General features: G+C 36.7%; 1 protein-coding gene across 1 annotated transcript; it reads right to left on the bottom strand.

Annotated features, from left to right (window-relative positions):
* Window positions 1-3,720: 3,720 nt before the first annotated feature.
* LOC115421268 (myoD family inhibitor-like) lies at window positions 3,721-12,740 on the bottom strand. Its single transcript, XM_030137070.1, has 4 exons — window positions 12,573-12,740; window positions 12,081-12,170; window positions 9,532-9,789; window positions 3,721-4,155 (listed from the first exon to the last, which is right to left on the bottom strand). Exons 1-4 carry the CDS (start codon window positions 12,631-12,633, stop codon window positions 3,884-3,886), a joined length of 681 nt encoding a protein of 226 aa, XP_029992930.1. The 5' UTR covers window positions 12,634-12,740; the 3' UTR covers window positions 3,721-3,883.
* Window positions 12,741-14,649: the final 1,909 nt, after the last annotated feature.

The following is a 14,649-nucleotide window of genomic DNA, read 5'->3' as shown; positions in this document are numbered from 1 at the left end:
AAAATCTAAAGGAACTTTTGTCCACGGTTGAAAGGGATTTAGAAATTCTTAAAATGTGGTTTGATGTCAATAGATTGTCACTTAACATTAAAAAAACTAAATTTATGGTTTTTGGGAATTGAAAAGAAATTGATGGGGATATTACATTAAAAATATGTGATGTTAAAATTGAAAGAGTGTTTGATACAAAATTTTTAGGGGTTGTTATTGATCACAAATTAACATGGAAACCACATATTAGATATATAAAAGGAAAGATTGCAAAAGCAATGGCAATCTTGTAAAAGTCCAGAAATCTACTCAACCATAAGGCACTCCATATAATTTACTGTTCACTTATACTTCCTTATATGTCATATTGTGTGGGAGTGTGGGGCTGGACATATAAAACAACTGTAAATACTATAGTCCTCCTACAAAAATGAGCCATACGTATTATTAATAAGGCCAGTTACTATGAACATACTAATGAATTGTTTATGAAATCCCATATTATGAAATTTAATGATTTGGTTTACTATAAAATAATGCAAATAATGTATAAAGCCAAATTAAAGTTACTCCCCGTCTGTGTACAAAGAGGTTCTTCTCAACACGAGTCTAAATATGATTTGCGAAATGTTTGTACATTTGTCGTACAAAAAGCTAAAAAAAGAGACAAAAAGACAATGTATATCTGTTATTGGAGTTAAACTATGGAATGAAGCCAGCATGGATTTAAGAATGTGTAGGCCATTTTTGATATTTAAAAAAATGGTACATAAGGCAATTTTTGAAGGATACAGTTGTTAAGCTCTAATAAGTAATAGGTAAATAATTTTTTTTGATTCTACATTAAATTACGATTAATTTGGTGGTTAAGTTTTCTATTTCTCTGGTTTATTTTCACCTTTTTATGTTTTGCTTGTTTGTTTGCTTGGATGCATTGTTTTTTGTTTGTTTGTTTTTTTCCTATATTGGATGCTGGGTAGCTGAATTTGTTCTGTAGGACAGGCATTAATATAAGCATTTTGCTTCTGCCTGGGCCTTTTCAGTCATTAACCTGTTGGTAATGTTTGTGATGTTTGAAGTGTTGTTGTTGACACTGGTTGTATTATTATGTGATGACTGAATAAAGAATTTCATCATCATCATCATCATTATCATCATCATCATCATCATCATCATCATCATTCTTGTTAGTGCAGTTGCTGAGATGCACAGAACTTACAAGATCAATAACTATATATCTGTGCATTTATCTCAGTTTAACCTAAAGATAGGAGACAGATTATTCTGTTCAAACATAAAATATACAATATTTAGATGCAATCTGTTTTCTTCTTCTTTAAATATCTATTGTTGAGTGATGTTCATTCATGTAAGCCACAGGTGTCAAACATGAGGCCCGGGGGCCAAATCCAGCCCGCCAAAGGGTCCAGTCCGGCCCTTGGGATGAATTTGTGAAATGCAAAAATTACACTAAGACATTAACAGTCCTTTTAGTTCAGGTTCCACATTCAGACTAATTCAATCTCAAGTGGGCAGGACCAGTAAAATACTATCATGGTAACATATGACAACTCCAAATTTTTCTGTTTGTAAATGTAAATATTTTCATGTATTTACACTAAAACAAAGTATAATTTCACAAAAAATGTAAATAACCTGTACAAATATAAACAACCTGAAATGTGTTAAGGGAAGTAAGTACAAATTTAACAATATTCTGCCTGTTACTAAATGTTTTGTGTGTTTGTAGATCCACTGTGATCTGTAAATTATAATGTGCATGTGTAAATAATAAACTGAGGCAGAATATTGTTAAAATTACACTTATTTTTTCAGGTTGTTCATGTTATTCACATCTTTGGAGAGGATAAATTGCAGATGTAAACCTTTTCATAATGTAAATTGACTTTTTTCACTCTAAAACATAAAGAAAAGTTTGGAGTTGACATTATTTATATATTATTATGTTATTATTTTACTGGTTCGGCCCACTGCAGATCAAATCTAGCTGAATGTGGCCCCTGAACTAAAATGAGTTTGACACCCCTGATGTAAGCCATTCAGTATGGAAGTGTGTGGTGAATTAATGATGAGACTGTCCTCTGTGTAGCCACAAAAAATCATTTTAGCAGAATTTTATACAAGAGAAAAAAAACACAAATTTGAACAGATGCAAAAAATATAAATATGAGTGTATAAATGGTCCCAAGCATTGGTTTTATGTTTGTAGTTTAGCTCTTGACACATTTTTAAAAGTACACGGTATGGAAAGAGATGTGTCTCATATTCCGTAAATGCACATATTGTTATTCACAAATGCACATTGGTATTTGCACAAAGGTTTCATGATTTAATCAAATGGTTGGAGACTTGCAAATGAAATGGTACCAATTTGTAAAAATATGTCACGTTTTCATGTGCATCTATCATGAAATTTCTTTTATAATTCTGAAGTTCTGTGTGTCAAGTGTTGAATTTCCATTTGCGGATCATTCAACACGTACATTCATCCCTGCTTCCGCTTGCGTAATTTTGACACATTCATTGCGCCCTTTTCCAAGCCGATCTATACAGGAGTAGCCCTTGACCCATGCGCAAGAAATGCCCACACCTCAAATATTCCAGTTGGTGGCAGTGTCGTCCACTCCAACAATCAACGAAGATCTGTTTTTGTGAACCCAAAGTGTCTGCTGCAGGACCTCCACTGTTAGGCCTAGACCGAGCTAGTACCAAATTAAAACAACGATCACAAAAAAACTGCCGGAATATCAGTAATGTATGTAATGTAATGTAATGTATATGCAATGTAACTTTTACTTTCAAACATAACATGAATATATCTTTTTTATAAAGTCAACATTGCATGGTTGCAGAGGGTCGGGGCGAGATGAAACAAAACCGGGTTCACCTGATGGCCTAACAGTACATCCATCCATACATCCATCTATCCATCCATCCATCCATACATACATACATACATTCATACATTCATCTATCCATATATCCATACATAGATTTATATATCCATCTATACATATATCCATCCATACATCCATCCATATATCCACACATCCATCCATCCATACATCTATCCATCCATACATACATACATACATACATACATACATACATACATCTGTCCATATATACATACATGCATCCATCCATCCATATATGTATCCATACATCCATACATCCCTCCATATATCCATATATCCATACATATATCATCATTCATCCATCCATCCATCCACCCATCCATCCATCCATCCATCCATCCACACACCATGGATGACATCTCCAAACTTTTTTTTTATCTGAACCCCCTTTTAATAAGTGCAGTCTATTATAACACATGTAAGAAACCAAGAAAATTGGGGAATCTGCACATCCTTTAAAATACACCATCATTGGTTCACATGTTGAAAATAAAAAGCAACAAGTGGTGCCAGGCACAACAAACCCCGCCCCCTGCGCATATTGTAGCTTATTTTGGCATCGATCCAGCTGATGTCATCATGTCTATGTGTGTGCTGATGTCACCATAGACATAGAAAACAAACATGGAAGAAAAAAAGCATAGACATAGACAACACTGACAAATGTTGCCCATTAGAAGTAAATGGGAAAAAAAAGATTTAAAAAATTCATAAAGAATTTTTACTTGGACCTACTTTTCCCAAAATGTAATCACATCTATTCTGGGTCACTGGCAATCTATAAACCCAATTTGGTATGAATTCAACCAGTAGTTTTGCTGCTAAAGTGTTAAACAAAGAAACAAACTGAACCAAAAACAATACCCGTTGCCTCCCCTTTGGGGGCCGGGGTAATTCTGTTTCTTCACATTGCACTTTTAAAGTTAGTCCTCAGTTTCCCTTCAGTCCACCTCCTAGCTTCGATGGCAGATGTCGCAGCACTCCAGACAAAACTCCAGGCATTCGGTCGGCTCACAGCAGGACTCGAACAGGACTGAGTGGCAGTGGGCGTTGCAGTTGAGCTCCTCCACCGGGGCCTCCTGGACGGCTGAGCAGCACCGGGCACAGGCTCCACAGCAGCACGAGCAGAGGGTGTGGACACAGGAGGAGCAGGTCTCCAACAGGCCCAGGACCAACACAGAGCACTGGCATGACAGGCACGCCAGCAGCAGCTGAAAACAGGAATCTGCATGTCGGAAAGGAGAAGAAACCTAGGTTTAGAGGCAAATATTCTATCTGAGATCCTAACAACACTCTGGTATGTTGTAAAAGTCTGTCAACCTGCATCAAAAACAGGGATTAATGACTCTATTAACCCCAAATTAATCTCTCATATGTTTGTTTGTTGTGCCATGTACTACTTAAAAGTGAAACTACTTTGCCGCGGTGATCAAGTGTGATTGTGTTTACTTAATCACAGAGTCTCATTCAGTCCTCGGGGGAGAATAAAGAAGGTTACAGAGGCTGCCAGTGATGAACAACAACTTGGAAGAAGCTGTCATGAGATAATTGCTCTCCTACCCAAATTAGGTGCTCATGAAAATTGCATACATTAACCTCACTGGTGTGTGAAAGTGCATCTCTGGCGATCCTAACCGTTGTGTTATTTCTCAGCTTCCGTTTTCATCCTCACAAGGACCAGATAGTCAGTGAGCTCATGCAAATCAAGCTGTTTTATCCTGTTTACTCAAGGAAGTAAATGAAAAGGAGATGGCAGAATTCCCTGGGGAGTGGAGTTCAGCGTTTTCCTGCTTAGCTGCCCGAATTATACACCCCCCACACATAACGTATGCTAATACCGCTGTGTAGATGAAAAAGGAGCATTATATGTTACTTCTGTATTGATTTAATGCATAACTTCATAGGGATAACAACATGAACACAATGATAAACAAGAAGTGGCCCTTATACACTTTGATAAAACTGGAAGAAAAGTGTAGTTTCAAAGTCTTTAAGGTAAACTTTACAAAGATTAATTTGGTCAGAAAGATTGTCTTCAGTGACAGGAATGATGTGATTAGATTCAGTTTTTATTCGGTGCTTACTGTAACAAACTCATTGCAGCTTTCAGTACATAAACGGTCTAAATACCATCAAATAACCAGAGACTAACCACAACAATTGATTATACTGGAGACATTGCAAACAGAGGCGATTCCTCATAGACTGCAAGGGAAGCTCGGCTTCCCCTAAAATTATGAAAATTAAATGGTTAAATATGTACGGTTGTGTTGACATTTTATGGACTACAAATGTGTTAGAACACGTTCATCTCACAGACGAGTTCGTTCAGAATCAGCTTTATCACAAATCAGCGGACTCCATGTTGTTCATTTCTCATACATTCCCGTTGCGCTGTTTTCTCATACGATCTCTGCTCAGTGCATTTGTCCGTAGACGCTCAGCGTCCATGCACTTCAATGGGACTGAGTGGAACAGTTTTTTTTTCATTGCCTCAAAACTGGATGGTAATTGGATAAATGCCATGATGTGGTCCCACCCCCGGATGCCTGGCATCTCTGGGGGTGAATGGAGCTGTGGGCGGAGCTCGGCCGGGCTGGACGCTGGGCTTCCATGTGCTGATTGGAGGATCAGTCGAAAGGCTGAATCCCGTTTGATTGACAGCTATTTTGAGATCTACTCCTTCAATGACAGTTCAGTTTAATACCGTCGCACATTCTGCTGTGAAATCAAGAGAGAAACCACTACGAAATTACTTGTTCATTTGTACTGTAAATAAAAGACACTCATTGTACTTCCTTGTTTCAATTTAACATAATTTCAACATTTTCTTGTTTACTTGGTACGATAAGGTCACTGACCATTTTCTTAAAAAGGAACGGAGGGACGAATTTATGTTTAAATAACTTGACTTTTTTTTTTTGATGTAAGCCAACAATGAGCTTCCCCTCTCTGAAAGACGAGCAGCTGCCACTGATCGCAAAAGGTATCAGTCAAAAGCAGTTTTAGAGGCATGATAGACCAGAGTAAAGTACACTATGGAGCTTCTAAAAAACACACTGCCCAGCCAAAATAAGTCACACATTCCAATATTTAGTTGCACTAGCGGAACAAGTCAGTACCGGGCCGGGGGCGGCGCAAATGACCGGGCCCTTTAAACCCATTAAAGCTTGTGATTACATCGCTAGTTGGATCAACCCTCTGTAAGATTATGCAATGTTGTAACTTTTATCTCAGTCTATAGTTGCATAATTTTTTTGTCAAGATCATTAATTAAACATTAGAGACATTAATTGTGCTTTGTGTTTTACTTATAAGCAAGACAGGTACAAATTCAGTAGAAAATGTCCATAAATGCACTACACTGGACCTTTGTTATGAATTATGGATGGGGGCAGAACATATGTGGAGCAGTCATTGCTGGCCGTAAGTGATGTACCACTGTTGTTTCCGGGTGATGAGTGTGAGTAAACATGGAGCAGTCAGTGAGCCAGAGTGAGTGGGAAGTATGAGTTTGCACTTGTTGTTTGTGCAGTCGTAGGCTTTGCACTCCACCATTGTTCTAGAGATGCGACCCAGCCCTGGCCAATGATGTGTCACCTCACTGGAAAAAAATCTAAATCTTACCAAGTGTATTTTTCTCATTTCAAGTCAAAATATCTCATCACACTTAACAGAAGACATAATCACCTAAAGAGTAACTTTTCAGTGAGATATTAGAACTTATTTTTAGACAATAGATCTTGAAAATCTTATTTCAGAAGAATCAGAATCAGTTTTATCAGCCAAGTATGTGAACACATACAAGGAATTTGGCTTTGGTTTTTACATTGCTCGCGACATACAATTTTGACAACGTGAACCCAATCACATGTGGACCTAGATATAATATAAACAAACATTAGAGTAGAGACAAGGACAACATTTGGTTGAGATTTACAGTGGATTTATATTGTAATATGTACAGAGTGCAAAGTGGAGTTTTTATACAGTGAGTGGATGTGTGGATCTAGTCTATGTTTATGTATATATTATTTACAATGGGTTTTATAGTGTAATATGTACAGAAAGTGCAAATTGGAGTTTTTATACAGTGAGTGGATATGCACAGGGATACGGTCGGTAAACATTTATGTTTATGTATATATTATTGTAGTGCAAATTAGTCAGAGTATTTTACATTGTGCAAATCAGTCAGTTTTATAGTGAGTGCAAAATATTAGTTTGTGAGTTGGTGAATTGGAGTCAGTCACTAGTTGGATTGGCAGATTTTTTTTTTTTTTTTTTTTTGCTTAATTCAAGACTTTTTTTTTGCTAAATTCAAGCAAAAAAGCTGCCAATGGAACAAGTGAACATTGTCTTGGTAAGATTTCATGAAATAAGATTTTCAAGATCTATTGTCTAAAACTAAGTTCTTATATCTCACTAAAAAGTCACTCTTTATGTCTTCGTTTAAGTGTGATGAGATATTTTGGCTTGAAATGAGAAAAATACACTTGGAAAGATTTCGATTTTTTCCAGCGTGTTGTTTGTGCAGATGTAGGCTTTGCACTCCATCATTGTCCTGGAGATGTGACCCAGCACTGGCCAAAAATGTGTCATCTTAGACTGGGGTCTGCTGCACGGGGTCAGTGACCAGTCCATCACAGCCCAGGTAATGGGACAGTAGAACATTACTTTGTCTTTACCACTGTTGGAACAGCCCATGAAAGTGGCAACATGTCTCTGACCATGTCTGACTGACGAAGCAGCGACTTAGTGCTTACGCATACTTGACAACGGGCTATAATGGAAGCTACTGATGGAACCACTAGTATTATACGTGATCTTCTGAAATAGATAGGGATGAAAATTCACGACAGACACCCTTTAATGATGGAGACTTGGACCACTGTGTAATGTCTTGTCCATCAAAGTCTGGACTGTAGGGTTGTCCAATCCACGTATAAAATTGTTGTCTCATGCTCCTTTCATAATCTAAGATGGATGAATCCTGCTATTGTCATCCTGGAATATGTCTGTTTCATCAGGGACGAAAAATTCCACTGATGTTCAGACCTGCATATTCAGGTTCATCTGACCTCAGTTTATGGACACACAATTAGAACTGCACAATATATCATTTAAGCATCGTCATCGCGATGTATGTGTGCACAATAGTCACATTGCAGGAAGTGTAGGAAGCAAATGAAGTCAATGTGTAGCAATCCACCTATCACAATCATTCTTAATCAGTTTGGAGTGAGTTGCTGGAAACAACATTGAAAAATGAGCAACGAACAAGAGAAAATCACTGTAAACGAAGACTTAGTGCAAAAAAGAAAAGCAACGTCAGTTATCTGGAATTATTTCGGTTACAAGAAGGATGATATTGAAACACATGCTCTGTGTCGATTGTGCCTTACCCCTATTAGAGGTAACACTACTCATTTGTTTGACCATTTATGTCGGCACCACACAGCTATTATATACTCCTGAGTATTTTTTCATGTCGCAGTATATATTGCAAGGTTTTAAAAAATGTCGCAATGTCAGTTTTTTCCAATACTGTGCAGCCCTACACACAATGTTGTTGCACCTAGACCTGATCAACTGAATCAACCCAGATCATAATACTGCCCCCATAGGCTTCTACTGCAGGCACTAGGCATGATGGGTAATCACTACATCTGCCCGTTCTTCTCACCCTGAAACATCCATCGCTCTGGTACAGGGTCAGTCTCGATTCATCGGATCACATGACCTTTTCCAGTCCAGTCTTTATGCTATGTGTATCTGTGAAATGCTCTCACTTTCATAATTATATATAACCATGAATTCTAATATTGATTTTCTATTATTTGACTTCACCAACTATTTAAATCAGGGGTGTCAAACTCATTTTAGTTCAGGGGCCACATTCAGCCCAATTTGAGCTCAAGTGGGCCGGACCAGTAAAATAATAACAGGGAAAAAAGTAAAATTATATAATGATCAGGTTTACTTTTATAAAGTTTCCTTAAAAATCTGAATAACATGAACAACTTGAATTGTCTTAAGAAAAACAGTTGCAATTTTAACAATATCATGCCTCAGTTTATCAGTTTATCATTTACACATGTGCATTACAATCGCACAAAACATTTAGTAACAGGCAGAATATTGTAAAATTGCTTTTACTTTTCTTAAGACATTTCCATTTGTTTATGTTTGTTCAGGTTATTCACATTTTTTGTAAAAGTATAGTTCGGTAATGTAAGCATTTTCATGTAATTTAACTTTTTAATCGCAAAAAAACAAGAGAATTTGGGGTTGTCATTATTTATAGGTTATATGATAATATTTACTGGTCTGACCCACTTGAAATCTAGTTAGACTGTAAGTGTCTGTATATGGAACCTGAATTAAAATGATTTTGACACCACTGATTGTTAATATCTTCAGTATAATATTTGCATTTGACAAATTAATCCCGTGGGCCAGATTGGACCCTTTGGGGGGCCGGATTTGGCCCCCGGGCCGCATGTTTGACACCTGTGGTTTAAATGATCTGATGAGAATTGTTCCCATGGAAAAGGCTGTGTTCTGTTTCTCCAGATGTTCGGATGTGAGTCATGCTTACCGTCCGCCATGGCAGCAGGTTGGTGTAGCGCGTCCACGCTGCCTCTGCTCTTACTCTTCCTGCTGCTGCTGTGCACCGACAGCTTTGAGCCCTGCAGTCGAGCCAAGTCCCGATGGAGAGCAGGAGGAGGTCTGTGGTCTGGGATTGCTCCACCACATTGTGGGCAGGTGGGCTTCTGGAGCTCAGACGGGAGTGTCTTGACCTCTGCAGACCCCTGTACAGTCTCTGCAGGTGGGGCTGCAGCAGGTACAGGCTGGGCTGGATAAAACACACAGCAGAGATGGGGATGGCCTTAGTTCATCAACAGGAACAAGAAGAGATTTATTTTGGAATGCAAAATTGTTTTTTTGTTTTTTTTTTCCACTAGAATATGAAAGTTTTTATGCTGTTGTGTTTTCAGGTTGTTTGTCCATCTGTCTTACATTAAGAAAAGCAAAAGATATGCAACAAAAGTTCATGAACTGATAAGGAAAAGGTCTGTTGACATCTTGAAACACATTGTTGGCCACATTTCAAGAATTCGTGAGCGAATTATGATGAAATGTCACACAAATGTGTAACAAGATAAAATGGCATGATGACGTTTTATATCCAGAAGGTCAAAGGTCATCAGAGATTTTAAGTCTGTTCAAATTCATTTATGATCATTATTACCTCCGCCAAGGAGGTCATGTTTTTGCTGGCGTTGGTTTGTTTGTTTGTTTGTCTGTCCATGTTCAAAATAACTTGAAAAGTTATGGACGGATTTGGATGAAAATTTCAGGAAATGTTGATACTGGCACAAGGAAAAAATTGTTAAATTTTGGTGGTGATCGGGGGTGGGGGGTGGGGTGTTTTTCTAGTTTAATATCTTTTCATCCTCTATAAAAATCATCTTTGAGTGAAAGCCATATGTTTCTCATTGGAAATTATTCACTGCATTCATACATTCATACTAATTTCCAAAAATACAATTAAATACAGTTAATAATTAAATGAAAATGATTCTATCTGAAATTACACAGTCTGCCTTTAGTCTTCTTTAGATATTTTATGAGTTTGCACAGACACAGATGTAAACTTCAACAGGACCTGACAGTTATTTTAGTTTGTAGAATATTTTTGATATATTCTAAGTGTTTTAATGTAAATTAGACTGGATTCAGTTCAGTCAGTTGCAGTCCTCAAGTCCCAGGAATACCCATTGGATGACTGGTTTTCTGTAATTTCACAAGGAATCTGCACTATTTAAGTCCATTATGAAGTAAAGTTACACTATTCACCCATCTTGTTAGGTCAAAACTGTCTTGAAAAGGGGTGGTAGTTATTATTCAGGCTAATATCTTTCAATATGTTACAGTTTTGATCTATAAATATTCACAGCACCCTAAAGACAATTTACACAACCCCTAAAGATATGGAACTACTTCTGTAGCATCTTCCAAATGATTTTTTTTCTTCACATCCTAAGTGGTTAATCACTCTTTATTATCATAGTCTCTTGTGCATTTTGTATTTTTCATTGAAAATCAGGTATTTTCTTATATTTGATTTACTGACCGTGTAGATGTTCATGAAAACTCAGTGTGAATATAAAGGCTATTTTACTAAAACAGAGAAAACTGAAGAAAAACTTTCCAGCAAAATATATCATTAACTGAACTGAAAAAACAAGTGTCTACAACCACTGTCAAAGACATACCTGAGGATGCTAAAAAAGCTAACAAACTGTATGTAAAATACAGTTGGAATTATTTTGATGTATTGATAGGATTAGAGATTAATAAATTATTCTACGTTTTACATCAGCAGGTGCTTTTGGTCATCTGCAACTGGTTAGGTCGTCTAGGGTTAATACTTATGTTTATCCTCCTGAGACCCAGTAAGTAAAAGTTTTTGGGGTTTTTTACATTACACAATTGCATTGATTGGAAACTGTATGATGCCACAGTTTTTCAGATAATTCTTTTTTTTTTTTTTTTTTTTTCAGATTCAGATTCAGATTCAGACTACTTTATCAATCCCCAAAGGGCAATTCATTTCACAGTTACCCTGCCTTATTGGATATCCAGACAGTTTGGGAAAAACAACAAATGCAAAAACATTGATAGCAGCATATGACAGCCACATACATACACATTCACCTGTCAGTACCCACAGAACCGCAACAGGGCAATAAGTTCAACAGTGAAATGAAATGAAATGACTAAGATGCTAAAAAAGAATAAAAACACAATAAATAGCAAATCAAATCAGCTTCAGTCACTTCCCAGCGTTTAGCAGCCTGATAGCTGAGGGAATAAATGAGTTGGAATATCTGTTCGTGGTTTTTTTTATCTAATGAAATGTCCTTTGCAGCGGACAGTTTTTTTTGTTTGTTTGTTTGTTTAAAGCTGTGAAACTCTTGTCTACTACAGAGGACAAAATGCATTGCTGGGTCTCAGGAGACTATAACACTTGTTTTTAACTTTATACTCCTCATCACTAACTGTGCACATCATCAAACCAGCATGTTTTTCATTTAATTTTGGTCATTGTGATGTAGGCTACACAATAGGGTTTTCACTTACTGCTGATGAGGTCAGTGGGGATGGTATTTCCTCTGCTAACAGGGTCACTTCCAGGAAGGATTTCCTGTGCTGGTTTTAAAGGTGCACTACCTTGAAACACATCAAAAGAAAGTTATATGAGCTTAAAAGTGTGTATCTATAGATACAACAGTACTCAAAACTTCAAAACTGACCCATATATGTTTTTTTTTTTCACTTATATTATTCAGTAGCTTAAAATGTCTGAAGACATGATAGGCTTTTTCTCCAATGAGCATCATTTTGCACCTTCACCATCCTGAACATCACAGTCTATCTATCTATCTATCTATCTATCTATCTATCTATCTATCTATCTATCTATCTATCTATCTATCTATCTATCTATCTATCTATCTATCTATCTATCTATCTATCTATCTATCTATCTATCTATCTATCTATCTATCTAAACGTCATTATCTGGGTTTATATTTTAAGACAAACAGGCTACTTTATCTTATTTCCACTTGCCTTCAGTCAGGTAGTTCTGTCCCTCTGTCCCGTCCACAGGTAAATGTTGTCCTGGTAACATCGCTGATACACATGACTGCCCAGGGTCTCTGTCATGCTCTGTTCAACCATTCACAGCTTTCATCCTCTGACTTCTGCGAGGTCAGGAAACCTCCAACAACACCCAACATGCCGGCCTGAGTCACCGCTCAGGAGACCATGAGCTGTATCTGTGGGTGTGTGTGTGTTTTGTTGTTGTTCGGCGACTTCAAAACACTCCCCTTCCCATCAGATTCCCGAGTGGACGCTCTAAACAGGCTGATCACAGGACGGCGTAGAGGGCCGAGGCCTGGCTGTGACTTTAAGTTCTGCTTTTAGTCATTTAACATAACAGAGACACATACCCCATAAGTGTGTCAACTGAATATCTATGCAAGTTCTCTCACTCTCATTCTCTCTACCAGTCCAAGTCATTTCTAGTGCTTAGTATGCAAATACAGGCAAGTGCATCATCTGTGTGTGACTTCCTTCACTCTATTTTTCGATGGGATGTTTGGATTAAAACAGGGACAATAGCTGGGGACTAAATTCAACCTCCAATTGTTCATGTAAAGTAACAAAAAAACTATCTCACCCACATTGCACAGAGAAGTAGAACTAAAAAAGGACTGTCCTTCTATGGACAGAACAGAGGTACATTATCTGTTTATGGTTATTTCTATTATCAGAATCAGAATACTTTATTAATCCCAGGGGGAAATTATTGGGTGTTACAGTCGCTCCATTCAAGTATAATAAAGAGCAGCAGGACAGAAATTACAGAATTAAGAAACAATTATACACATACAATTATATACTTATGTACATACATACATACATACATAAAGCTCTAAATAAACAAACATAGCTCTGAACATATATATATATATATATATACATATATATACATATATATATATATATATATATATTAGAACAGCAATTTGTGCAATATGTACTAGACAATATATTATCAAAATGGTAATTAATGAAATATACATTATAAGTAAATAAGCAAAAATATCTTTGTGTGTAATTCTTGAACAATTATTGTATTTTTAATAGATTAGATTAGATTAGATTAGATTAGATTAGATTAGATTAGATTAGATTAGATTAGATTAGACTTCATTCATCCCACAACAAAGAAATTCACTGGTCAAGGCAGCAACACAATAAAGTGCAAGAAAAAGTATGCATGCATACAGCAAAAAACAATATAATAATAATAATAATAATAATAATAATAATAATAATAATAATAATAATAATAATAATAATAATAAATACTTTACAGACTATATAGATATTTACAACAAAATGTCAGACAGTACAGATCAGACACATACAGGACAGGGTTACACTGTTGTAATAGTTTAAATATATAACTGTATTCTATGATTATATCTAATCTACTGTACATGTTATTGTTAATTTAATCTGGGAGGACTTTGGTTAATTATTGCTACTTTATTCACTCTTATTTATACATTTCTTTTTCTTTGTAATAAAAATTTTAATTTATTCTTTGCTATGTGAAGTACTTTGCTATGTAATAGTGCGACATAAGAGTTACTTTCTGAACAAACCAGAGCCAAGCCCAGATACTTAATGACATTCAAAGTGAGATGAATGTCTCAATGTGTGAATTTTTTTTTTGTTTCCTACAGATGCAGACTTCATAAACAGAATGGACACACGGGCGACAGCATCATCATTACACCCTGATGAGAACGCTGAGCAGAGACCAGCCCTTTTGGAGGGGCTGTTGACTAAGTGCTGTCAAAAGTGCTGCGTTGAAAAACATGTTGACTCGCCCGCCTGACTGTGAGTATATGGCACATCAAAGCAACACATAAGTGAAGCTGTTCAAGTTGTCTAGCGCCATGCTAACTTTCAGTCAGTAAACACGCTGTGTGCAGAGGCAATCACAAGAAAGCATCATCTAATGGGCTGACAGCAAATCAAAGAACGCCCTGAGAGGCAACAGCAAACCTAAAGCCAACTCCTTATCAGCTGAGACAATTACTGACATTAGTCAAAACATGGAGCAGGAAAA

The sequence above is a fragment of the Sphaeramia orbicularis genome, chromosome 6, assembly GCF_902148855.1.
Source record: "Sphaeramia orbicularis chromosome 6, fSphaOr1.1, whole genome shotgun sequence".
Taxonomy (NCBI): domain Eukaryota; kingdom Metazoa; phylum Chordata; class Actinopteri; order Kurtiformes; family Apogonidae; genus Sphaeramia; species Sphaeramia orbicularis.
This window is presented reverse-complemented; position numbering and strand designations above follow the sequence as displayed.

What these genes read in the sequence shown, in the direction of transcription:
- LOC115421268 (XM_030137070.1), bottom strand. Translation starts at nt 12,633, where the DNA reads ATGTTACCAGGACAACATTTACCTGTGGACGGGACAGAGGGACAGAAC. An exon ending in ACAGAACTACCTGACTGAAG is followed by an intron (nt 12,171 to 12,572) that starts GCAAGTGGAAAT and finishes ATGTGTTTCAAG; the next exon opens with GTAGTGCACCTTTAAAACCA. An exon ending in CCCCACTGACCTCATCAGCA is followed by an intron (nt 9,790 to 12,080) that starts GTAAGTGAAAAC and finishes TGTTTTATCCAG; the next exon opens with CCCAGCCTGTACCTGCTGCA.